At 42.9% G+C, this 27,121-nt stretch overlaps 1 protein-coding gene across 2 annotated transcripts in view; it reads right to left on the bottom strand.

The window, feature by feature from the left end:
- adamtsl2 (ADAMTS-like 2) overlaps positions 1–27,121 on the bottom strand; it is a 171,140-nt gene that overhangs the window by 34,152 nt on the left and 109,867 nt on the right. For both annotated transcript variants that reach the window (XM_048613793.1, XM_048613792.1), the window contains exons 15-16: positions 19,579–19,734; positions 10,615–10,785 (exon numbers count right to left, since the gene is read on the bottom strand). In XM_048613793.1, coding sequence (XP_048469750.1) covers positions 10,615–10,785; positions 19,579–19,734 — 327 coding nt within the window. The remainder of the gene's footprint in view (positions 1–10,614; positions 10,786–19,578; positions 19,735–27,121) is intronic.

The following is a 27,121-nucleotide window of genomic DNA, read 5'->3' as shown; positions in this document are numbered from 1 at the left end:
AAGAGTAAGACATTTACAAATGGAGATGAATAGGTTAGGTGAATGGGCCAGAATTTGGAAGATAAAGACTTAAAATGGATAAGTATCAGGTTATCCATTTTGGTTGGAGGAATAGAAAGGCAACTTATTATTTAGATGGAGAGAAACTTCAGAGTGCTTCGTGTAGAGAGATCTGGGTGCCTTCATGGATGAATCACAGAAAACTAATATGCAGGTATAGCAGATAATAAAAAGGCAAATGGAATTTTATTCCTTTTCCAATAAGTGACAAAGTATAAAAATAGGGAAGTGTCACTGCAACTGCACAAGGCATTAGTGAGATTGCGGCAGACAAACAGGAGGCTGGAAGAACACAGCAAACCAGGCAGCATCTGCAGAGTCCTGGAGAAGGGTAATACCCGAAATATTGACTGCTCCTTTTCTCCAGATGCTGCCTGGCTTGCTGTGTTCTTCCAGCCTCCTATTTGTCTACCTGCATTCCAGCATCTGCAGTTTTTTCTTCTCTAGTGAGACCACACCTGGAGCACTGCAAACAGTTTTGGACCATTTACCTGAGGAGAAATGTTTGTTGCATTGCTTGCAGTTCAGAGAAGGCTCACCAAATTGATTCCAGAGATAAGGGGTTTGTTTTACAGAGTCATACAGCACAGAAATAGACCCTTCAGTTCAACTTGTCCGGGCCAACTGGACATAGTCCCATTTGGCCCTTTAAACCCTTCCTATCCATAATTCCATCCAGATGCCTTTTAAATGTTGTATTGTATCTGCCTCATCCACTTTTTCTGACAGCTTGTTCCATACACACACCACCCTCTGCATGAAAAAAAAAAGTCACCCCTCAGGTCCCTTTTAATTTTTCCCCTCTCACTTTAAACCGATGCCCTCTAGTTTTGGACTCCCCCCACACCCTCGGAAAAAGACTTTGGCTATTCACCCTATCCATGCCTCTCATGATTTTGTAAAACTGAGGTCGCCTCTCACCCTCTGATGCTACAGGGAAAACAGCCCCAGCCTATTCAGCTTCTCCCTATAACTCAAACCCTCCAGTCCTGACAATATCCTTGTAAATCTTTTCTGCTTCCTCTCAGGTGTAACAACATCTTTCATATAGAAGAACAACCTGAATTGTATGCAGTATTTTAAAAGTGGCCTCACGAATGTCCCGAACAACCTCAACATGATGTCCCAATTCCTATACTCAGTGGTCTGAGCAATGAATGCAAACATATTAAACGCCTTCTTCACCACCCTGTCTACCTGCGACTCCACTTTCAAGGAAGTATGCACCTGTACCCCTAGGTCTCTTTGATCGGCAACACTCCTCCGAGGCAGATTCAGCAGTTCAAGCCTATCCTGTCTGGAATTTAGAAAAATGAGAGTAGATCTAATTAAAGTATTCAAGATGCTGAAGGGGATTGACAAAGTTGACATGGGGAGGATGCTTCCTCATGTCTGGCAGTCAGAATTAGAGATCATAGTTTTAGGATAAGCGATAGCAGATTTAAAACAGAGATGAGGAGAAATTACTTCTCTCAAAGGATCATGAATCTGTGGAATTCATTACTTCAGAGTGTATGGATGCCAGGACATTGAGTAAATGTAAGGGGGAGATAGACAGATTTTTCATTGTAATGGGTTGAAGGATCATGGACAGTGGGCTGGAAAGTGGACTTGAGGACCAAGATGAGATCAGCCATAATCATATTAAATAACAGAACAAGCTTGAGGGATTGAATTGGCTATTCCTGTTCCTAGTTCTTATGTTAACTCATATTTACCTCAAATTAATTCTATGTTAGAGTATAAGTATATATAGAATACTTTATTTAACTAACTTAGTATAGTAAAATTTAGTTTGTTCAAAAAACATTTTTTTTTAAATTGATAGGTATTTGGGATATCGAACATTGCCTACTGAAAGTAAGTTACTGAGGAGGAGTGGGTAAGATGACAGGCAGTCAGTATCACTGAGAGGAGCGGATGATGTGAAGGCCATTACAGAGGAGTAGACAGATTGGCAGCATGCCTGAGGGGAATTTGGGACACAAACAAGAAATAAAAATGTTCCAGATAATACTTGAGAGTGTGAGCATAAAATAAAAGAAAGGATCCTCTACAATTTAGTTAAAATATGCAAAGACAGTGAAGACAAATGGAGATCCCTTACAGTCAGAAACACAGTAAGTTACAAAGAGATGGCAGACCAATTAAATATGTATTCTTGTGCTGTTTTCACAAAGAACACAAATAACACCCTAAAATTGTTGGGAACACAGGGTCTAATGAAAGGGAGGAACTGAGGGAAATCAATATTAATAGGGAAATGGTGCTGGGGAAATTGATAGGATTAAAGGCTGATAAATCCCCAATGCCAGGTCATCTACATCCCAGAGTACTTAAGGAAGTAGCCCTAGAAATAGTGGATGTATTGTTCATCATTTTTCAAGATTATATTGATGATGGAACAGTTGCTATGGGTTAGAGGGCAGCTAATGTAACCCACTATTTGAAAATAAAAGACAGAAAACAGCAATTTCTGTTTCTGTTTCAGATTTCCACCATCCACAGTTCTTTTTGTTCCATGTTGCCAAATAATTTGCATCAAACATGGAAACATCCAAATCATTGGAATGGATTGTGTCAGCTGGGGTCCAAAAAATGATCCTTGCAGAAACCCACTGGCAACAGTCTGCCAACCTGAACATGACCCATATGTTCCAAATGCTTGTTTCCTACTGTCAACCAAATCTCAATCCATGCCATCACCTCCTATTCAATGCACTCATGTTTGTTTAGTAACGCCATGTGTTGGATATTACCAAAAGTCTACTGAAAATCTGAATAAACCACAACCACTGTTCTCACTTATCCACTCTCCAATAATATGCTCAGAAAACTCCCATAGGTTTCAAAAGGGGAAAATTCTCGAATCCATTATCAAGGACTTTATGGCAGAGCATTTAGAAAGCAGTGGCAGGATCAGACAGAGTCAGCACGGATTTATGCGGGGGAAACCATGCTTGCCAAATCTGTTGGAATTTTATGAAGATGTAACTTGTAGAGTTGACAAGGGGGAGCTAGTTGATATGGTATGTTTGGACTTTCAGAACACGCTTGACAAAGTCCCAAAGAGATTATTGTGCAAGATTAAAGCGCATTGGATTGGGATAAGTGTATTGAGAGGGGCAGAGAGGAAACAAAGAGTAGGAATTAATGGGTCCTTTTCAAATTGGCAGGCTGTAACTAGTGGGGTGCCACAGGGATCAGTGCTAGAACCCCAGCTATTCACAATATACATTAATGATTTGAATGAGGGAATAAAACGTAACATCTCAAAGTTTGCAAATGATACCAAGTTGGGTGGGAGGGTAAACTGTGACGAGGATGCAGAGATCCTTCAGCATGATCTGAACAGGTTGGACGAGTGGGCAAATTAATGGCAGTATAATTTGAATAAATGTGAGGTTATTCACTTTGGAAGCAAAAACAAGGCGGCAGATTACTATGTGAATGGCTGTAAATTGGGAGGGGCGGAGGAGAGGAGTGTGCAGCGGGACCTGACCTTCTGCACCAGTCGCTGAAGGTAAGCATGCAGGTGCAGCAGGCGGTAAGGAAGGCAAATGGTATGTTGGTCTTCATTGTGAGAGGTTTCAAGTACAGGAGCAGGGATGTGTTTGGTGCAGTTATACAGGACTTTAGTGAGTCCACACCTGGAATAGTGCGTGCAGTTTTGGTCTCCTTTTCTGAGGAAGGATGTCTAGTCCTGTTAGAGCAAGAGCAGAGTAGATGCAGGGAAGATGTTCCCGATGGTGGGTATGTCCAGAACTAGGATTCGTGATAGACCATTTAGTACGGAGAAGAGGAGACATTTCTTCAGCCAAAAAGAGTAGTGAATCTGTGGAATTCATTATCACAGGAAGTAGTTGATACCAAAACACTGAATGTATTCAAGAGGCGGCTAGATATAGCACTTAGGGCGAATGGGATCAAAGGTTATAGAAAGCAGGATTAGACTTTTGAGTTGGATGATCAGCCATGATCGTGACGAGTGGTGGAGCAGGCTTGAAGGGCCGAATAGCCTCCTTCTGCTCCAGTTACCAATGACTGCAGCAAAAGGCTCAGTCCCAAGCTTCATAGGGTGAAAATCATAGAATCCCTACAGTGTGGAAACAGGCCCTTCGGCCCAACAAGTCCACGCCAACCCTCACAGCATCCCGACCAGACCCATCCCCCAATAACCCATGTAAATCTACACATCCCTGAACACTATGGGCAATTTAGCGTGACCAAACCACCTAACCTGCACATCTTTGGACTGTGGGAGGAAACCGGAGCACCCGGAGGAAACCTACGCAGACATGGGGAGAATGTGCAAACTCCACACAGTTACCTGAGGGTGGAATTGAACCCGGTGCTGTGAGGCAGCAGTGCTAACCACTGAGCCACCGTGTCACCAAGATTGATAAAAATTCACCTAGATTGGTTCAACGCTGCTGATTGGAAAATGGCTCTCTGAGTGAAGTCCTAATTAAATACCCAGACGTTTTTCAGAAGGTCGAGGGACTTTCAAAGGAGCCAAAGGCCACCTTGCATGTTGACCAGGAAGCAATTCCATGATTCTACAAGGCCTGCCCAATGCCATTTGCTACACAGGCAAAAGTAGAGGCAGAAATCAGAAGGCTGGAAAGCGGTGGAATCATCAAACCAGTCCGGGTTGAGGAATGGGCAGCAGTGGTCATACTGACTGTGAAGCCCGACAGGTTGGTTTGTGTTTGTGGGGATTTTAAACAAACGGTAAACCACTTCTTGCACCAATACCTTGCATAGAGGATTTTATAAGCGAAGTGGTGGGGGTGGGGGGGCATCCTTCACAAAGCTGGACATGAGTTATGCATACTTGCAATTTCAGTAAGATGAGGATTCTCAGAACAAAGAACAGTACAGCACAGGACCAAGCCCTTCGGCCCTCCAAGCCTGCAATGACACATTTTGCCCTTCCATATTAAAACTGTCTTCAAAGACAGGATCCATATCCCTCTATTCCCTTCCTATTCATGTATTCGTCCAGGTGCTTCTTGAATGCTGTTATTGTGTCTGCTTCCACCACCTCCTCTGGCAGCATGTTCCAAGCACTTAACCACCCTTCATGTGAAAACGTGCCTCGTGCATCTCATTTAAACTTCCCCCATCGTACCTTGAACCCGTGTCCCAGAGTAATTGAACGCTCCACCCTGGGAAATAGCCTCATTTTCCACTGTATCCATGCCATTCACAATCTTTTAAACTTCTATCGGGTCACCCCCTCAACCTCCTGCATTCCAGTGAAAACAAACCCAGTCTATCCAATCTTTCTTCATAGATAAAATCCCCCATACCAGGCAACATCCTGGTAAACCTTTTCTGTACCCTCTCCAAAGCATCCACATCCTTCCGGTGGTGTGGTGACCAGAACTGTTTGCAGTGTGGCCTAGCTAAAAAGTTCTATAAAGCTGCAGTAAGCTACAATTAATTTCCGTAAAGACTTGTACCAAAATACGAGATTGCCATTTGCAGTGTCACCAGCCTTTGCAATTTGTCAGTGGATGATGGAGAACATTTTACAAGGCCTACGCCAGATCACCATTTATCTAGATGAAGAAGTGCTAATGACAGTAAAGACCAATATGGAGCAGTCAGAGAACTTGGACAGGTTTCTCCCAGGTGGGCACACACCTTCGAAGGAAGAAAATGCATGTTCCAGATACCCCAAGTGACCTACTTGGGCTACAGAGTTGACAAGATTGGGTTACATCCGTTGGGAAATAAGGTGAGGATAAACAAAGGTGCCCTGGCTCCAATGTCTGTATCAGAGCTTAGGGCTTTCCTCGGGCTGGTGAATTATCACAGAAGGTTCAAACATAACCTGGCCTCCATCCTGGCATCTTTGCATCAACTCTTTGATACAGGGTCACCCTTGGAAATAATCACGTAGCCAAGCCATAGCCTTCAAGGAAGTGAAGGAACAGTTATTACCCTCTAAGGTGCTGTAATACTATGATCCCAAGCAAGATCTCATATTGACTTGTGATGTCTGTAATACCAAGTGCATATAATTATAAAGGTGGAACACCATCCGGGATGGCGATGCATTGAGCCACCTCCCGCTGCCAAATCCAGTGGTGGTTGTGCCGCCACTGGAAGAATTTTCTAGACACACTTCCAGAAGCTGACAATATCAGACTTTGGACACAAAGATCTGGTGCTGGCAAAACTGAAACAGCTGGTGGTGATGGGGGAAGCCAAAGGGTCATCACAACCAGAACTGAAACCAAAATTGGTCCTGGAGAGACCAGATCACAGCAGAAGATAGAAGATTATTACAGGGAGCAAGAGTGATTTTCCTGAGCAAAGGTCGCCGCCAGTTACTGGGTGAACTCCATCAGGGTCATCCAGGGGTTTCCAAAATGAAGATGTTGGCAAGAAGTTATGTCTGGTGGCCCAGCCTGGATGCAGACATAGCTGCATTGGTGGGGCAGTGCTCAAAGTACCAACAAGGACAAAAATTACTGCCAGCAGCTTCCCCACATTCATGGGAATGGCTGGGTAAACCCTGGATTCAGCTACATGTTGACAATACAGGTCCTTTCATGGGCTCAATGTTCTTAGTCATTGCGGATGTCCAGTCAAAAATGGTTGGATGTGGATAGAGTTCATTTGTCTCCGTGTTTGACGATGATAGAAGAACTGCGCACATCTTTTGTAATACACGGATGCCTACAAGTGTTGGTCATGATAATGAGCCATCATTTATCAGAAGGGAGTTTGAGTATTTCCTAAAATTGAATGGTATTCGTCATATAAGGACAGCTCCATAAAATCCATTATCCAATGGTCTGGCAGAAAGAGCAGTCCAAACTTTGAAGGCAGGCTTAAAGAAACAGCCTACAGCTTCACTAGATACTAAACTGTCCCAGTTCCTATTTGATTATAGGACCACCCCTCATGCAACTACAGGGATAGCTGATGGGGAGAAGACTCCACACCAGGTTAAGTCTGATCTTCCCAGACCTGGATGTGGAAGAGTGAAACGGCATCAGGAATGCCGATGCCAGACTCCGCTAAGTGAGACCTGGGACGAGGTTTGGTGTAGGCCCTGCTGGGTAAGAGGTATGGTCCATGTGAGATCAGATCCAGTGATGTATAAAGTTTGGGTAGGTGTGACAATCCTGAACAAGGACGTGGATAATGTGAAAAGTGAAAAATCTCAAATGGTGTGGGAGTAAAATGTGCCCTACTCCTTGACTGCTTTTCTGACTGTTCTGGGCCCCTTGGGTTTTCCCTCTCTATCAAGCGTTGAAGATTCAAGTGTTGAAGTGTTGGAGATGGATATGGTAGATGTTGCCGCCTCGATGCCTTTGCTGCCAGAAGTGGAGAATAAATTTCTACGGAGATGTTCTGGGTGCAGGAGGCAAGCTGCTGTGTATTACATACTGTCCTTGTTTGATCAGAAGTCACATGACACCAGATTATAGTCCAACAGGTTTATTTGAAATCACAAGCTTTTGGAGCACTGCTCCTTTATCAGGTGAAGTGAAGAGAAACACACAGGCAGAGAGATCAAAAGATCGTACAAATGGTGTGAGAGGAGTGTCGACAGGCTGAATAATAAGTCCCTGTAGGTGATCAAAAGTGTCACATGGTGTGAATAAAGTGTCAACATCTGAATAGCAAGCGAAGGGATGCCCTATAATCTGATGAATTGAGGCAGAGAGATAATTACAATTAATTACAAAAAATTAAAAATAAAGTGGTGCTAGAGACAAACCAAATGGCTAGAATAACATAATAGGTATAACAGTCACATGCTGAGGGTCTAATCAAAGTAACAAGTAATCCAAAACTGTACAAACTCATTACGGTAGAGAGATTATAACAAGTTATCAAGATGATGGTGTCAAAACAGGACAGTAAGAAAGATTTTACAGGTAAAGAACAGTCTGGTGGGGTTTACGTAGGGCGACATGAACCTAAGAGCACAGTTGAGGCCATCTTCATGGGTATGGAACTGCACTGTTGTGTATCTTGAAGGCGGCCTTGGAGGACACTTACCCGAAGATCGGAGGTTTAATGTCCTTGACTGCTGAAGTGTTCCCCGAATGGGAGGGAACATTCCTGTCTGGCGATTTTCGCACAGTGTCCATTCATCCATTGTCATAGCATCTGCATGGTCTTGCCAGTATACCGTGCCTCGGGCATCCTTGCCTGCAGCGTGTTAAGTAGACAACATTGGCCGAGTGACATGATTATTTGCCATGTATGCGGTGGGAGGTGTTCCAACGTGCGGTGGTGGTATCCATGTCGATGATCTGGCATGTCTTGCAGAGGTTGCCAATGACAGGGTTGTGTGGTGTTATGGTCAATGTTGTCCTGACGGCCAAATAGTTTGCTGCAAATGATGGTCCGTTAAGCTTTGGTGATTGTTTGAAGGCGTGAAGTGGAGGAGTAGGGATGATCTTGGCGAGATGTTTGTCATCATCGATGACATATTGAAGGCTGTGAAGAACATGGCATAGTTTTCCACTCTGGAGGAGTAATGGACGAGGAAGGGTAGTCTATCGGTCATGTCCTGTGTCTGTCTATCATGTAGCAAGGAATCGCTGAAACAACTTCACAATATTAACAAGTTTCATCCACCATCAGACTTACCATGGACTACTCTTCAAAACCAGTTTCATTCTTGGACACATGCATCTCCATTAAGCACAGACACCTCAGTACCTCACTCTACTGCAAGCCTATGGATAACTTAATGATGCTGCACTTCTCTAGCTTCCGCCCTAAAAGTCTTAAAGAAGCCATCCCCTACCGAAAAACTCTGCGTATACACAGGATTTGCTCAGACGACGAGCAATGTGATGGACATCAAAAGATGCTGAAAGATGCGCTTAAAAGAAAGGGATACAATGCTTAACTCATTGATTATCAGTTCTGCATGCCACAGCGAAAAACTGCTCAAAAGACAGATGCAGGACACGACTGATAGGGTACCCTTCATTGTCCAGTACTTCCCCGGAGCAGAGAAACTACACCATGTTCTTTGCAGCCTTCAACATGTCATCGACGACAACGAACATCTCACCAAAATCATCCCTACACCTCCACTTCTTGCCTTCAAATAACCGCCAAACCTTAAACAGGCCATTGTTCACAACAAACAACCCAGCTTTCAGGACAACATCAACCACAATACCACACAACACTGCCATGGCAACCTCTGCATGAAATTCCAGATCATCGACGTGGATACTACCATCACACGTGGGAACACCACCCACCACCTATACGGCAGATACTCATGTGAGTTGGCCAATGTTGTCTACCTCATACACTGGAGGCAAGGATGCCCTGAGGCATAGTGTATCGGCGAGACTGTGCGGAAGCTACATCAACGGATGAATGGACATCAAGCAACAATTGCCAGACAGGAATGTTCCCTCACAGTTGGGGAACACTTCAGCAGTCAAGGACATTAAACCTCTGATCTTCCGGTAAGTGTCCTCCAACGCGGCCTTCGAGATACACAACCATGCAGTTCCATACCCATGAAGACAGCCTCAACTGTGATCTCAGGTTCATGTCGCGTGACATGTAACCCCACCAGACTGTTCTTTATCTGTAAAATCTTCCTTACTGTCCTATTTGGGCACCATCATCTTGATTACTTGTTATGATTTCTCTACCTTAATTAGTTTGTACAGTTTTGGATTACTTGTTACTTTGGGTTAGACCATCAGCATGTGACTCATATCTATCGCGTTGTTCTAGCCATTTGGTTTGTCTCCAGCACCACATTATTTTTAATTTTTGTAATTATCTCTCTGCCTCAATCGGATTATAGGGCACCCCTTCGCTTGCTATTCAGCTGTTGACACTTTATTCACATTGTGAGACACTTTTGATCGCCTGCAGGGACTTATTATTCAGCCTGTTACCACTCCACTCGCACCATTTGTATGATCTTTTGATCTCTCTGCCTATTAATTCTGTGCTTGTGTGTTTCTCTCCACTTCACCTGACAAAGGAGCAGTGCTCCAAAAGCTTGTGATTTCAAATAAACCTGTTGGACTATAACCTGGTGTCATGTGACTTCTGACCTTTTCCACCCCATTCCAACCTTGACACCTCTACCTCATGGCCCTTATTACAGGCAGAAGTGGAAGAACATGCCCTGGTGCTAAAACACCCCAGGAGATGCCACACAAACAAGAACCAGCCTATGTCCTCGGACTCGGGTGAGGAATTGTAGTGATTGTAACATGGTCAGCCAGATGGACCTCATAGAATATGAGTTTCCGGATTGGGCCTGTTAATCTGGTCTAATGAGAGCGCTCTGGCTGATAGATACAAACAGGAATGTCAGAGGATATGCTCGTGCTGAGAGCTGGCTTTGAGGATGCTGGATCAGTGTCAAAGACTTTCCACGAGTAAATAAAGGGTGACTTGGTGATGCAACACCTGTCTCTGTGGAGTTACTTCACTTCGTAACAATGATAACTTTAGTAGTGCCATATATATGTGGAAAAAATACAAAGATAACATATGCAAAAACCAGAAATGAAACATTTCTCTACTTACTCGTTCCCAATCCTGGGCCAGCCAATGAGGTGGGCAATCTTTGGCTCCACAAGGATGTATGCCATGGGGTTTTGATTGAGGTTTACATTGGGATTCAGGCATTACCCTTCCTTCTGAGTTCTTGCAGTACACATGTCTTATCATTCTTCCCTGCCCACAAGGCCCTGAGCACTGAACACACAGGAGAAAAATCATCAATGTAATACCAGTGTAACAGATTACAGATTTTGATAGATAATGCCTCAATTTCTTCCAACAGTATTGGTAACATACTATTTGTAGATAGTTATTGCATGAGGAACTTCAAATATAAATTAAAACTTCATAAAATTAAACAATGATCATAGGTATTATTAATTCAATTTCCCAAAGAAGAATGTGCTTTATTATTGATAAACACATGGCAATTCTTCTGATAGTAATATTGGATGGAAATTATGTGCAAGGCTAAGGAGAAAAATCAGGAAATTGGCAGAAGATATAAAAGTTTATATACACGTATGAATAGATTCAAGACCAGCTTCTTCCCTGCTGTTATTAGACTTCTGAACGGACCTCTCACATTTTAAATTTAATGTTGATCTTTCTCTTTGTGCACCTTCTCTACAGCCGTAACATTGTATTCTTTGCTCTATTCTATTACCATATGCACTTTGCATGGTATGATCTGCCTGTACTGCACGCAAAACAAAAAACTTTTCACTGTATCTAGCTGCGCGTGATAATAATAAATCAAATCAGATAGTGATTGCTCATTTAAAGAATCGGTGCAGGCATGAGGAATCAAAATTACCTCTTTTTGCACTGTAACAGTTCTGTGATTCTGTCGGTGATGCTGAAAGATGTTCCCCCTAGTGGCAGAAAGTAGAACTATGGAACATCATTTAAAAATAAAGGACCACCCAACTAACACAGAATTCATGTAAATACCACTTCCATTTTTTAGTCCATGCTCCAAAAATAGAAAAGATATTTCCTTAAATCAAGGGCCTGTGGAAGAAGACATTACAGGTTTTTTAAAAAAAAAATTACTGGAATTTGCTGAGTTAAATTGGTAACACTGCCTTAATTAAGCAGTCAGAAATTAGATGATGATGAGATAATGCAGCGTGGAGCTGGAGGAACACAGCAGGCCAAGCAGCATCAGAGGAGCAGGAAAGCTGATGTTTCGGGTCAGGATCCCTTCTGAAGAAGCTGACGAAGGGGGTACGCTCAGAAAGCTTGAGATTTCAAATAAACCTGTTGGACTATAACCTGGTGTCGTCTGATTTCTGACCTTGTCCAATACCAGCACCTCCACATCAAGGCTACCTTAAGGAGAACGCTGGAAACGTCAGCTAAATGGATGAATGATCAGGGCAGTTTTGCCCAGTGACAGACATTTGGTTAGTTCTTCAATCAGGACAGTTATGTGTGTGCTCAGTAAAATTCAGAAAAGTAACAAATTTTTGATTGGTTCCTGGGCTAATAACTACAGCTTTGTGGTTGGACAATGAAGCTTGTGAAAGAAAGAGCACTTAAATCTCCCTCTCCATCTCTCTTCTGTGAGTGGAGAAGTAAAAGAAAATTCCAAATGACTAGCTTCTCTTGCTGTCTGCAAATTCCCTTCTTTAAAGGAAAAAAACAACCTTCAGACAAGTGGAAAGGTCAAATTCTCAACCCATCAATAACTGAAATGAAGCAACTCATTGACACTTGTAATCCGGATTCATGCCATAACTGTGCGTCACTGACCTTCTTCGTTCTTTCCCCACTGATAATATTAGTGTCTGGTGTGTGTTTGTATTTGTATGGGATTTTGTTTTGAAATAGGTAGTGGTTAAGTTATGAAATTATGGATGAGCAATTCAACGTATCTATTTTTGTGCCATGAGTTAAAAGTTTCATTGCAATAAATAGTTATTTACTTGTTTGATAAAAACCTGGTGTGCATATTATAGAGTCATACAGCATGGAAACAGACCTCTTGGTCTAACCAGTCCATGTCGGGAGTTAGAATTAGAATCCCTACAGTGTGGAAACAGGCCCTTCGGCCCAACAAGTCCACACCGAACCTCAGAACATCCCACCCAGATCCATTCCCCTATGACCCACCTAATATATACCCTCTACCTCCCTGAACACTACGGGCAATTTAGCATGGCCAATCCACCTAACCTGTACGTCTTTGGACTATGGGAGGAAACCGGAGCACCCGGAGGAAACCCACGCAGACACAGGGAGAATGTGCAAACTCCACACAGACAGTCGCCCGAGGCTGGAATCGAACCCAGGTCCCTGGTGCTGTGAGGCAGCAGTGCTAACCACTGTGCCACCATGTCGACCGTAATCCCAAACTAAACTCGTCCTACCTGCCTGCTTCTGGCCCATATCCCTCCAAACCTTTCCAATTCATCTACTTCTTCAAATATCTTTTAAATGTTGTAACTGTACCCACATCTACCACTTCCTCAGAAAGTTCATTTCACATGCAAACCAGCCTGTGTAAAAACTTTTCCCCCATGTCCTTTTTAAATCTCTCTCCTCTCACCTTAAAAATGTGCCCCTAGTCTTGAAATCCCCCTTCCTAGGGAAAAAGACAATTACCGTTACCTCTATCTACACCCCTCATTATTTTATAAACTTTTATCAGGTCGCCTCTCAACCGCTTACACTCCAGTGAAAAAGTCCCAGCTTGTCCAGCCTTTCTTTATAACTCAAACCTTCCATACCTGGCAACATACTGGTAAATCTCTTCTGAACCCTCTCCAGTTTAATAATATCCTTCCTATAATTGAGTGACCAGAACAGGAAACAGTATTCCAGAAGAGGCCTCACCAATGTCCTATACAACCTCAACACGACTTCCCAACTCCTATGCTCAAAGGACTGAGAAATTAAGGCGTGTGTTAAATGCCTTTTTAACCACCTGTCTATATGTGATGCAAACTTCAAAGAATTATGGGCCAGCACCCATAGGTTCTTCTGTTCTACAACACTCGCTAAGGCCCTATCATTAATTGTATTAAGTCCTGTCCTCATTTGTTAACCAAAATGCAACACCATCTGCCATTTGACCCTGCTCAACTTGAAGTTCCAAGGGTTGGAAGAGTTAGGTAGGATGGAGGTGGAGTGACTCTGCTGGTCTTCAGAGAGAGGACAACCCTCCTTTGCACCACCCATCCACCAGAACCTCCAGATCCCTGTTGACGAATCAGAGTGCCATCTTTGCTTTCTCTAACATCTTGTGGACAAATCCTTCAATGTGCACGGCAGCTTTGGAGTGTCACTACTTGTCTGAGCGCACTGACCCGAGGGATGGTGGCGTTTCAGTGATATCTGCTGAGCGCCAAGTTGGGAAGGGTGCATGTTGAAATAGGGTGGAGATGTACATGAGACACACCACAGGGGTGGGGTAAGCAATTAACGTGGCGAGTTTGATGAGATGAGGTAAGCAAACTCACAAGGTTCCGCAATGACAAATTCTCAAAGACTCAATACAACACAGACTTAGCTAAATAAATGTAAGATTTTTTCCATTGTATTAGTTTCATTTATCAGTTTTGACAGTACAGCCGGGGTGTCTGTAAATTTGTTTGCTGATATGCATTTAAATAATGTCTTTGAAAACCCTTGGTAGATAATGCCTCAATTTCTTCCAACAGTATTGGTAACATACTATTTGTAGATTATTGCATGAGGAACTTCAAATATAAATTAAAACTTCATAAAATTAAACAATGATCATAGGTATTATTAATTCAATTTCCCAAAGAAGAATGTGCTTTATTTATTATTGATAAACACATGGCAATTCTTCTGATAGTAATAACATCAGAAAAAATACACAAAGTTGACTTTCTGTTACCTAGTGACAGGAATTCAGTGGCACAGAAAATAAGAATCAGAATAAGAGGCAACGCGCAGGTTTTCAGTCACAACAACAAGTCTAAAGCAGCTGAGTGCTGTTAAAAACAAGATAGGACTGGTGAAAAGTTTTCATTTGCACAGAAGAAAACTCCAGAAACAGAAAGCTGAGGAAACCTAAGTTGAAGAAACCCTTGTTAAATATTATGTGAGTAGTTTGTTTAAGGGTTTCATGGAAGAGACATTAACTAATGAAAATAGCATGGAGCAAATGCCCAAAAAGAAACTCATGACAGCTGTGCCAATAGAACAAGTAACTGTACTGTCGAGACAAGGTCACCATTCACTAAGGTTTGGATGCCTACAAAATTGTCATTGAGGGTAAAAGAGTTGAATCTTTATGTATTGATTGTAACGAGATCAGCCAGGTGGATCTCATAGAATATGAGTTTTCTGATTGATGCTGTTTACCTGGTCCAATCAGGAAACCCTGGCTGACAGATATAAACAGGAGTGTCAGAGGTTCTGCTCACTTTGAAAGCTGGGTGTGAGGAAGGCAGACCAGTGTCAAGTGCTATGGACGTGTAAATAGAGGGTGACTTGATGGTGGGATACCAGCCCCGTGGAGTTATTTCAGTGGTGACAAGGATGGGATGCAGACATAGCCATGTTGGTGGGGCAGTGCCCAGAGTGCCAACAAGGATAAAATTCACCACCATAGCTCGCCCACATTTGTGGGAATGGTTGCGTAAGCCCTGGATGTGGTTACACGTTGACTATGCCTACCCTTTCATGAGGTCAACATTCTTAGTCACTGTGGATGCCCACTCAAAGTGGTTGGACATTCATAGTGTTTATTTATCAAACAAGAGGGCAATGATAGAAAAGTTGCCAGCATCTTTTGCAATACATAGGCTCCTGGAAGTGTTGGTCACAAACAACAGGCTATCATTTACCAGCAGGGAATTCAAGTATTTCCTAAAGTCGAACGGTATTTGGTATATAAGGCCAGCGCCATACCATCTATCATTGAATGGTCTGGCAGAAAGAGCAGTGCAAGTTTTGAAGGCAGACTTAAAGAAATAGCCCACAGCTTGACTGTCTTGGTTCCTATTTGATTATTGGACCATTTCTCTTGCAACTTCAGGGATAGCTCCAGCAGAGTTGCTAATGAGGAGAAGAAACCACACCAAGTTAAATCTGACATTCCAGGATCTGGGCTGGGGGTGGGCATCAGGAATGCCAACACCATACACAGGATTTTGCTAAGTGAGAGAGACCGTTTACTTCAGGGATGAAGTTTGGTGTCAAAATCACAAATGGTCCTGCATGGATAAAAGACATGGCTGATGCGAGGTCAGGTCCTGTGACGTACAAAGTTCAGGTAGGTGAGATCGTCCTAAACAATCACATGGACTACATCAACTCTGCAAGTTCACAAATGGGACACGAACAAAACAGACCCGACCCCGCAGAACAGCTGGAAAGGCTTTTGGAACCCGTGTGTTCTCCCCCTCCATCTAACATCTCCTAGTTGGGCATGGCAGATGTCGCAGCCTTGACGTCTTTACTGCCTGAAGAACACGACGAATTTCCTCCGTGACACTCCAGGTGCAAGAGGTGGTCTACGGTCCAGTACACACTGCCCATATCCGAGATTGAATCAGAGGAACTGGACCCAGAGCAAAAACGCCCCAGGAGAGGCTACAAGAAACAGAACAGACCTACGTCCTGGGACTTAGAGAGGGAGGGCTGCAATGATTGTAACAAGGTCAGTCAGGTGGACCTCATAAAATGAGTTCCCTGATGTGGGCTCTTAACTTGGTCCAATCAGGGAGCCCAGGCTGACAGATATAAACAGGAGTGTCAGAAGTTCTGTTTACTCGGAGAGCTGGGGCTCTGAGGGAGCCGGACCAGTGTCAATACCATGCACCTGTATATAAAAGATGACTTGGTGAGGGGATAGCTGCTTTTTCTCTTTTGTTTGTGTACTACACACTTACTTTCTTCTGTTGAAAGTATATTGGCAACCACTTGTGAATAATTCAGTGACTGACCACAAAGTAAACAAAGTCAGAAGTCACATGACACCAGGTTATAGTCCAACAGTTTATTTGAAGACACAAGCTTTCAGGACACACTGAAAGCTACCTGTTGGACCATAACCTGGTGTCATGTGACTTCTGATCTTGTTCACCCCAGTCCAACGCTGGCTCCTCCACATCATGGCCAAAAAGTAAACAAACAGCAAAAACGAAAGTAACTTAGGTATCACTCTGGGATCCGAGTTGTCTGGGATTATCATTGGCTGAGATGATAAAGTGAGGACTGCTAGGTATCCTAATACTGATACACACTTGATCCAAGTGCTTAGCTTTGTAGCATGCTTTCCTTCCAGCTCTGTCATTTTGTTGTCTAATTTTGGACCTATACTTGACCACCCACTTCACCTTCAATGGCCAAACATACGAGCAAATCAATGGGACACCCATAGGATCACCTATTTCCAGACTCATAGCAGAAGCAGTGATGCAAAGACTGGAAAGGACCGCCCTTCCACAAATCCAACCTAAACTGTGGATACGCTACGTAGACGACACCTTTGTCATCATTAAACGGACCAAATTAGAAGAGACACACAAACTTATAAACAACACCCTCACCGGAATAAGATTCACCAGAGGGGAGGAGAGGGACAAACTGCTCTCATGCCTGGATGTCATGGTAGAGCGCAAGACAAAACGGGGAACCGCAAAAGAAAGTACACCGAAAAGCCACACACACAGACCAGGTACTGAACTTCAATAGTAACCATCCCAGCACACACAAACGAAGCTGCGTGCAAACACTATTTAAAAGGGCAACAACACACTGCAGCAACACAGAACTACGCCAGGAGGAAGAAGAATACCTCTTCCAAGTGTTCAAGGATAATGGATATCCAAAGAACTGGGTCAGAAGATCCCTACAAGAACAGCATCAGAAAGATTCTACAAGCCTTGACACACTCATCTCACTACCCTACATCAGGAACACGTCGGAACTGACCGCAAGACTCCTATGACTGCTGGGCATCAGAGTGGCACACAAGCCCACATCAACCTTACGACAACTGCTCACCTGAAATGAAGACCCACTCCCCGCCATGGACAGGACCAATGTCATCCACAAAATCCCCTGCACAGACTGCGAGAAACACTACATCAGACAAACAGGAAGGAAACTAACAACAAGAGAACATGAACACCAACTGGCTTCAAAAAGACACGACCAATACTCACTCATCTCAATCCACATGGACAAGGAGAAGCACAACTTCAACTGGGACAACACCAAGATCCTGGGACAGGCTAGGCAGAGACAAGCACGAGAATTCCTGGAAGCACGGCACTCTACGAAGCATGCTATTAATAAACACATTGAACTTGGCCCCACATACATTCCACTACGAAGGAAAACCGGAAGTGAGGCAATCCATTTCAACGGACCCCAGAGTTTAAAAACCAGTCGGGAAAACACACCGATGTTTCATCGGAGGCTGCACTGAGGATGTTACCAAGCGTGGTAACGAAACGTCTGCAAAACAACAAACCAGCTTGGCAAGCCAACCAACCTCAACACCCACAACCCGAGCTACAGATCTACTCCAAAACCTTAGAGCTGTCTAATGTTGTCCTGGCATCATTATGGGAATGCAGTTGACCAAACAATCTACACTACTGTCTGACATTACACAGTTGCATTACTGAAAAAAGAAAAATTATGGAGAATCTGGGCTAGATTGAGAGACAGCAAGACTAAGAATGAGAGAGTCACTCCATAAAGTTTTGCTTTTATGTAGCCACTGGGCAGTTAAAGAACTGATCTTTACGTCTTTGCAAAAATTTGTGAAGAAATTAGGAAACAAGTTTGCTTCTGCCTTGAGATAATACTGTACTTTTTTTAGAATTTCTTTTCTTGACTGAACAAATTCAGTGGAAATCCTTGTCTTTGTGTATTTTATTTCCTGCACCCAATAGTGCGCATTATCCACTAACTCTGCACCTTGGGCTAAGTGTGGAAGAAGTGACAAAATACGTAGTGAGGATGAAAAACATCTGATAGAATACAAGACTTTAACAAGAAACATTTCATAGAGTAGAAATAAGATGTATGTAAATTTTGTTAAAAAGTGTTTATTTTAAGATTTAGCTAACATTTAATTTAATTGAATTTTCCAAATAAAGGTTTGAAACTTAGAGCTAGTCAGTATCTGTTTCTTCATGAGGTTTCACAATTGCACACATAAATGACAATGATGCACAAGCCTTAATTTGTTAGAGGTGGGCTCGCTAATTCCCTTTATAGAAGCTAAATTCAACTGGATAGCAAGAAACCACAGGTGACAACCGTTTTGCCAGCTGGAAAAAGACAACTTTTTTTGACTGTTTCAAACTGATAACAGCTGATCAGCAAGTAACAAATGTCAGGTGTTTCCAATTGGGAAAATTTAACTGTCTGGTAACCAGGATCAACAGCTTACAACTGGTACTTGTCAACCTGGCAACAACTAATGAATAATTCTTTCCAAGGAGGAACAAAAAGCTGCCCAACAACTGGAAGCAAATGCTTACAAATGGTACATGAACACCAGTCAGCAACCAACTGAGAACAAGTCAAGATCTTCAGTAGCTGGGATATACAGATTCTGACCAGTAATCACCAATCATATAGCAACTATTGGCAATTGTTGCCAACTGGAAGCAATAACTACCTGGCAATTAGAATGAACTATTTTAACAGGTCTCAAAACACAGTTAACAACATTTTCATGCAGGGTGGCTAAACTGGCTTTTCCTTCTGGGATGGCAGTTACATTCAGCATCCCACACTTTTACTGGTGTTAGAAAGGATACACATTCAGTGATATGGTCTTAATTGCTTTTCCGGGTTCAATATGCTTTAATTTTTTTTAACGATAGCATTGTTTACATTCTGACTAGTTAACATGGTTAAGTTGTGACATGGATGTTTGCTTCTCTTTCGGATTTTAATTTCTTCAGTTAAAAGATCACTTATGTGAACAAGATGAAAGGAGAAAATAAGAAGTTGTGCAAGCTGTTCTGCAGCTGGACTTACTGGGCCCCAGTCTGACACAGTCCACTGTCGATCACAAGGGGGTCCAACACAATCTTTCTGAGATGGTGGCTTTGTTTTCTCATCACACAACCACTCTTCCTTTGAGCATCTTACTTCTCTGGTCACAGTAACCCGTTCTGCACACTTTGCGGTACACTGGAAAACAAAATACAATGATGTATGAACCACATAATAGAACCTTATTCTTTGTTAGACCTCTTCCACTTTGCAGGATTCCTATTCAACCATTAATGAAGGTAGAAGCCCATGGAATTGAAGGCAACTATTGATTTGGCTGGGAAATCTGTTGAGTGGCAGGCATTATGGGTAGGTGCTCAATTTAGCAGGATATGACCATTGGAGTCACACAAGGATCTGTATTAGTGTCTCAATTATTCACATTATTTAATGAAAACTTGGATAATGGCAGACAGAGTCATATATCCAAATCTACTGATGACACAAAGTTAGGCGGCATCGTACACAAACGTAGATAACAGCATAAAATTATAAACAGGCATTGATAGACAAAACTATAGCAACACCGAGGATAGCAAAAGCACAAAACATTCTCAGGCTGGGGGATTTCAATGTCCACCACCAGGGGTGGCTAAGCAGCAGTACTACTAATCAAACTGGTTGGGTTCTAAAGGACATAGCTGCTAAACTGGGTCTGCAGCAGTTGGTGAGGGAACCAACAAGAGGGAACAACATGCTTGACCTCATCCTTACCAATTTGCTGGCTGCAGATGCACCTGTCCATGATAGTATTGGTAAGAGTGACTACCACACAGTTCTTCTGGTGAAGAAGTCCCGCCTTCAGTTTGATATTAACTTTCATCATGTTGTGTGGCACAATCACAGTGCTAAATAGGACAAACTTTGAACGGATCTAGTAACTCAAGAGTGGCAATCCTTGAGGCATTATGGGCCATCATCAGCAGCAGAATTGTACCAGTAACAATCTGCAACCTCATAGCCTAACATGTTCCCCACTCAACCACTACCATCAAGCTAAGGGATCAACCCTAGTTCAATGGAGAGTGCTGAAGGGTATCTCAGGAGCAGCACTAGGCATACCTGAAAAATGAGGAGCCAACCTGGTGAAGCTACCAAACAGGACAAGCAGCAAGCAACAGACAGAGCTAAGCAATCCTACAATCAGTGGATCAGATTTAAGCTCTACAGTCTTGCCACATCCAGCTGTAAGTGGTGATGGACAATTAAACAACTCACAGGAGGAAGCAGCTCTACAATTATCCCCATCCTCAATGATGGAAGAGCCCAGCACATGAGTGCAAAAGATAAGGCTGAAGCATTCACAGAAATCTTCAGTCAGACATCAATGATTTTCCCTCCATCATAAGCTCAGAACTGGAGATGTTCGCCGATGATTGCACAACGTCAGCACCATTCATGACTCTTCAGAGACAGGCAGTCTATGTTCAAATTCAATAAGATCTTTCCTGCCCTTTCCCTGAAACACTCAATTCCCCTATTGATCAAGGATTTTTACACTTCTCCACAGCAGGTCACAAAATCTCAGGGAAAACGTGTCTCTTTTAGAAGGGATTCCAGTTCTTCATGTATGAAGAGCTAGCCTTGAAACTCCTTCAAAACCCACTCACTTAGTCATAGACTGCCACAATGACTACTTGGTTGCTCAATCTCCTTCTCCGAAATTGTATTCCACAAGATTCTTGAGACTACTACAGCATCTACTCATGGGCACAATTCTAGTTCGTTCAGACACAGCTTCACTTGGTTGCTAATAACCCTAGGTTTCTTTGAGCTCCACTAGTTCTCAGCTACACCAAGAAAATACTGCTCATGGGCTTCCTTCACCTGTATTATCAGCTGCACTGAAGTTCCAGAGCTTCTTCTAAGGCTTAATTTCTCCAGACAGGTTTTTGATCCCCAACCCCAACTTTTACCTGAGTCTACTGGATCCTAGGACCTCTGAGCCCTGACTGCCTAGAGTCTACTCCTCTTACACTCTCCTATAAGACCATAAGATAGAGGAGCCAAATTACGTCATTCAGCATATCAAGTCTGCTCTGCCTTTCGATCATGGCTGATATGTTTCTCAACTCCATTCTCTTGCCTTCTCCCTGTAAGCCTTGAGCCCCTTATCAATCAAGAACCTATCTATCTTTGCCTTAAATACACTCAATGACTTAGCCTCCACAGCCTCTGCAGGAATGAACTGCCTACCACTATTCCCGACTGGATGTGGCAGTACTACAGACCTTAGACCTGAACCGTTGGTTGTGGGATCTCTTAGCTCTATCATTTGCAGCTTATGCTGTTTGGCACACTAGTAGTCCTGTTTGGTAGCTTCGCTAGGTTGACACCTCATTTTTAAGTATGCCTGGTGCTGCTCCTGGCATGCCTTCCTGCACTCTCCATTGAACCAAGGTTGATGCCTTGGCTTGATGGTAATGGTTCAGTGGGGGTATGCCTGTCAAAGAGTTTGTAGTTTGTTACTGGCGTACAATTCTGCTGCTGTTGATGGTCCACAATGCATCATGGACGCCAAGTCTTGAGTTGCTGGATCTGTTCAAAATTTGTCCCACTTAGCGCAGTGATGGTGCCACACAACATGATGGAGGTTACTATCAATGCAAAGGTGGGACTTTATCTCCAAACGGACTGTGTGGTATTCACTCTTACTAATATTGTCACAGACAGATGCATCTGAAGCTGGGGAATTGGTGAGGATGAGGTCAAGTATGTTTTTCCCTCTTGTTGGTTTGCTCACCACCTGCTGCAGACCCATTTTAGCAGTTATGTCCTTTAGGACCCAATCAGCTTAATCAGTACTGCTGCTGCCGAGCCACTCTTGGTGGTGGACATTGAAATCCCCCACCCAGAGTACATTTTGCACCCTCACCATCATCAGTGCTTCCTGGAAGTGTTGTTCAACATGGAGGAGTATTGATTCATTAGCAGAGGAGCATGGTATGTGGTAATCAGCAGGAGGTTTTCATGTTTAACCTGAAGCCATGAGGTTTCATGGGATCTGGACTCAACGTTGAGGATACCCAGGGCAATTCCCTCCTGACTGTATACCGCTATGCTACCATCTCTACAGGGTCTGTCCTGCTTGAGGGATAGGACATATCTAGGGACAGTGATATTTGGGACAGTGTCTGCAAGGTATGGTTCTGTGTGTATGTGTCAGGCTGTTGCTTGACTAGTCTGTGAGACAGCTCTCCCAATTTTAGCACGAGCCACCAAATGTTAGTGAGGAGGACTTTGCAGGTTGACAGGGCTGTTTCTGCATTGTCTCTTCTGGTGCCTAGGTTGATCCCAGGTGGTCCATCCGATTCCATTTCTTTGAGACTTCGTAGTGACTGAATGGCTTGCTAGGCCATTTCAGACAGCAGTTGAAAATGAACCACATTGGTCTATGTCTGGAGTCACAGTTAGGCCAAAACAGGTGAGGATGGCAATTTTCTTCCCTGAAGGATATTAGTGAACCTGATAGGTTTTTCTGACAATGGTTTCAAGGTTATCAGTAGGTTCTTAATTCCAGATTTTTAAAAATTGAATTCAAATTCCACCATCTGCTGTGGTGGGATTCAATTCTGGGTCTCCAGAACATTATTTGAGTCTCCGGATTAATAGTCTAGCAATAATGCCACTAGGCCATCACCTCCCCTCTAAATAGTCAAGAAAAGTAATGGAATGCTGGCCTTTATAACTGGAGGACTGGAGTAGAAGGATGCAGAAACAGAAGTTATGTTGCAGTTATACAAAATCCTAGTTAGACTCCATTTGGAGTACTGTGAACAGATCTGGGCACCACCTTAGGAAGGATATATTGGCCTCGGGAGGGAGTACAACATAGGTTTACAAGAATGATACCTGGACTTCAGGGTTTAAGTTATGAAGAGAGATTTTACAAATTAGGCTTGTGTTCTCTAGGATTTAGAAGGTTAAGGGGTGATCTGATCAAAGTCTTCAAGATATTAATAAGAAAAGACAGAGTAGATAAAGATAAACTATTTCCACTGGTTGCAGATTCTACAATTAGGTGACATTGTTTAAAAATTAGGGGCAGACCGTTCAGGAGAGAAGTTAAAAAACACTTCTACACATGAAGAGAGATAAATGAAACAGGATTGAGAGGCTAATTGACCTATACTCTTTCCTATTTAACTTTCCAGCTAAGAACTGTGAGTGCAACATGAGACCTGAATAGGAGAACAGCATGAATTTTGTTAACTCCTTTTACCAATTCCCGTATCACATTTTGTTTGTACATCAATTGGGTCAATCGGCTAAGGAATGGCAGATGGAGTTCAATTTGGATAAATATGAAGTTTTGCATTTTGGTAAAATGAAGGAGGGCAGGACTCATACAGTTAATGATAGGGCCCTGGGTAGTGTTGTTGAACACAGAGACCTAGGGGTTCAGGTACATAGTTCTTTGAAAGTTGTGTTGCAGGTAGACAGGGTGGTAAAGAAGTCATTTAGCATGCTTGCCTTCATTGCTCAGACCTTTGATTATAGTTGCTGGGACATCATGTTGAGGTTGCACAGGACGCTGGTGACTCCACTTTTGGAGGAAGGATATTATTAAATTGGAGAGAGTTCAGAAAAGATTTATTAGAATGAAGTGGGAATGGAGGGTTTGAGTTATAAGGAGACGCTAGATAGGCTGGGACTTTTTTCACTGGCATGTAGGAGGTTGAGGGGTGACCTTATAGAAGTTTATGAAATCATGAGGGACATAGACAAAATGAACAGCAAAGGTCTTTTCCCTACGGTGGGGAAGTTCAAAACCAGGGGGCATATTTTTAAGCTGAGAGGAGAAAAATTTAAAAGGGACCCGAGGGACAACTTTTCACACAGAGGTTGGTTCATATTTGAAATGAACTGCCAGAGGAAATGGTAGATTGCAGGTACAGTTACAACATTTCAAAGACATTTGGACAGGTACATGAATAGGAAAGGCTTAGAGGGATAAGGGCCAAATGCAGACAAGTGGGGCTAGTTTAGTTTGGGAAACTCGGCTGGCATGGACGAATTGAACCAAAGTGTCTGTTTCCATGCTGTATGACTCTATATAGTCTCCACATATTCCATTTACAAACACTTTCACTGAACTCCTTGGTGGGCAAACTAAATCCTTCTCCAGCAAGACAGTTTCTTGTAAAGTTATGGATTTCGATCCTTTGAGGGAAAAGAGGTTAACACTCCTTTAGAGAAAAATCCTTTATTTCACTCATTTACCCTATGTACTACTTTTTTACTCACAGCAGTGTTTACCCCCAGGGCTCTTAGCTGTAGTTAAAGCTACGCTCTGATTCATGGCCTCTTCCTTATGAGTTTCCCTTTCAGACTCATTCTTACAAGCACCAACAATTCTCAGATTTCTATTACAACTTCCAGCATTCTGAATGAAATTGTCACACTTTGTTATAATAAAAACATGTTGACTTTTGATTTTCACTTCCAACCTCAGTCCTTTCTCTTCTGATCGAAGGAGACATAAGAACATAAGAACTAGGAGCAGGAGTAGGCCATCTGGTCCCCCGAGCCTGCCCCGCCATTTAATAAGATCATGGCTGATCTTTTTGAGACTCAGTTCCACTTACCCGCCCACTCACCATAACCCTTAATTCCTTTACTGTTCAAAAATTTATCTAGCCTTGCCTTAAAAACATTCAGTGAGGTAGCTTCAACCGCTTCACTGGGCAGGGAATTCCACAGATTCACAGCCCTTTGGGTGAAGAAGTTCCTCCTGACCTCAGTCCTACATCTGCTTCCCTTTATTTTGAGGCGATGCCCTCTAGTCCTAGTTTCACCTGCTAGCGGAAACAACCTCCCTGCCTCCATCTTATCTATTCCCTTCATAACCTTATATGTTTCTATAAGATCTCCCCTCATTCTTCTGAATTCCAATGAGTATAAGCCCAGGCTACTCAGTCTCTCCTCATAATCCAACCCTCTCAACTCTGGAATCAACCGAGTGAATCTCCTTTGCACCCCCTCCAGTGATAGTTTTTCTCTTCTCAAGTAAGGAGACCAAAACTGCACACAGTACTCCAGGTGTGGCCTCACCAGGACCCTATACAGCTGCAGCATAGCCTCCCTGTTTTTAAACTCAATCCCTCGAGCAATGGCAGACAAAATTCCATTTGCCTTTTTAATTACCTGCTGCACGTGCAATCCTACTTTTAGCGATTCATGCACAAGGACACCCAAGTCCCTCTGCACAGCAGCGTGCTGCAATTTTTTACCATTTAAAACATAGACCATTTTGCTGTTATTCCTACCAAAATGGATGACCTCACGCTTATCAACATTGTACTCCATCTGCCAGACCTTTGCCCACTCACTTAGACTATCTATATCCCTCTGCAGACTTTCAGTGTCTTCTGCACACTTTGCCCTACCACTCACCTTAGTGTCATCTGCAAATTTTGACACACCACACTTAGTCCCCAACTCCAAATCATCTATGTAAATTGTAAACAATTGAGGTCCCAACACTGATCCCTGAGGCACACCACTAGCCACTGACCGCCAATCAGAAAAACACCCATTTACCCCTACTCTTTGCTTTCTACTGGTCAACCAATCCTCTATCCATGCCAATACATTACCTGTAATACCGTGCAACTGTATCTTATGTAGCAGCCTTTGGTGTGGCACCTTGTCAAATGCCTTTTGGAAATCCAGATACACCACATCCACAGGTTCCCCATTGTCCACCATGCAAGTAATGTCCTCAAAGAATTCCACCAAATTAGTTAAACATGACCTACCCTTCATGAACCCATGCTGGGTGTTCCCAATGGGACAATTTATGACCATCGGGCCTACCCAGCTTTCCATTTCTAACCTTGGTTACTTGCCTTTCTTTCACTCTCCTGTTTTCTATCCATTTGAATTTGTGCAGGTGAGGGAAAATGTGTTTAGCTTTATGGATTAGCCCTTACTATTCAGCCAGTATTGTATCATCTAGCAGTTGTAACTCTTTGGTGCTCGAAGTGGCTACATATTATGGAAGATAGTGAATTTTTAAATGTTTGTAAGAGAATAACCTGTCCAAAAGCTTCATGCATAGTTTCAGTTTCAAATATTCACACCCATTAGTAAAAATTACTTTACTTAACTCTTACAAGCTTGCCTCAGCTGCTTTCTTAAATTCCAGAACGATTGGTCATATGCCTCAGGCTCTAACTCATATGGAGCAAATATAATTTCTTTTTAGTATCACAATCCAGAGAAACTGCTTCTGACAGTGAAGCATAAATTATCTGTGCATTACCTATCAACTTACACAGCATTATCTGGGGATCAGTTAGCTCAGGTGGTTAGACAGCTGGTTTGTAATGCAGACTGACACCAGAAGTTAAGGTTCAATTCCCTTTGAGGTTACCCCCAAAGGTTCCATCTTCTTAACCTTCCCCTTCAACTGAGGTGTGGTGACCCTCACATTAAACTCACTATTTGTCTCTCTGTATGGTGAGAGCTGTCCTCTGGGATTATGGTGAATTTATCCTTACTCTGCATTAGAAGTATTCAG

This window comes from Rhincodon typus, chromosome 28 (genome assembly GCF_021869965.1).
Source record: "Rhincodon typus isolate 14 chromosome 28, sRhiTyp1.1, whole genome shotgun sequence".
In the NCBI taxonomy this organism is placed as follows: Eukaryota; Metazoa; Chordata; class Chondrichthyes; order Orectolobiformes; family Rhincodontidae; genus Rhincodon; species Rhincodon typus.
Note: the sequence above shows the minus strand (reverse complement) of the source record. Positions and strands in the feature narration are given on the sequence as shown.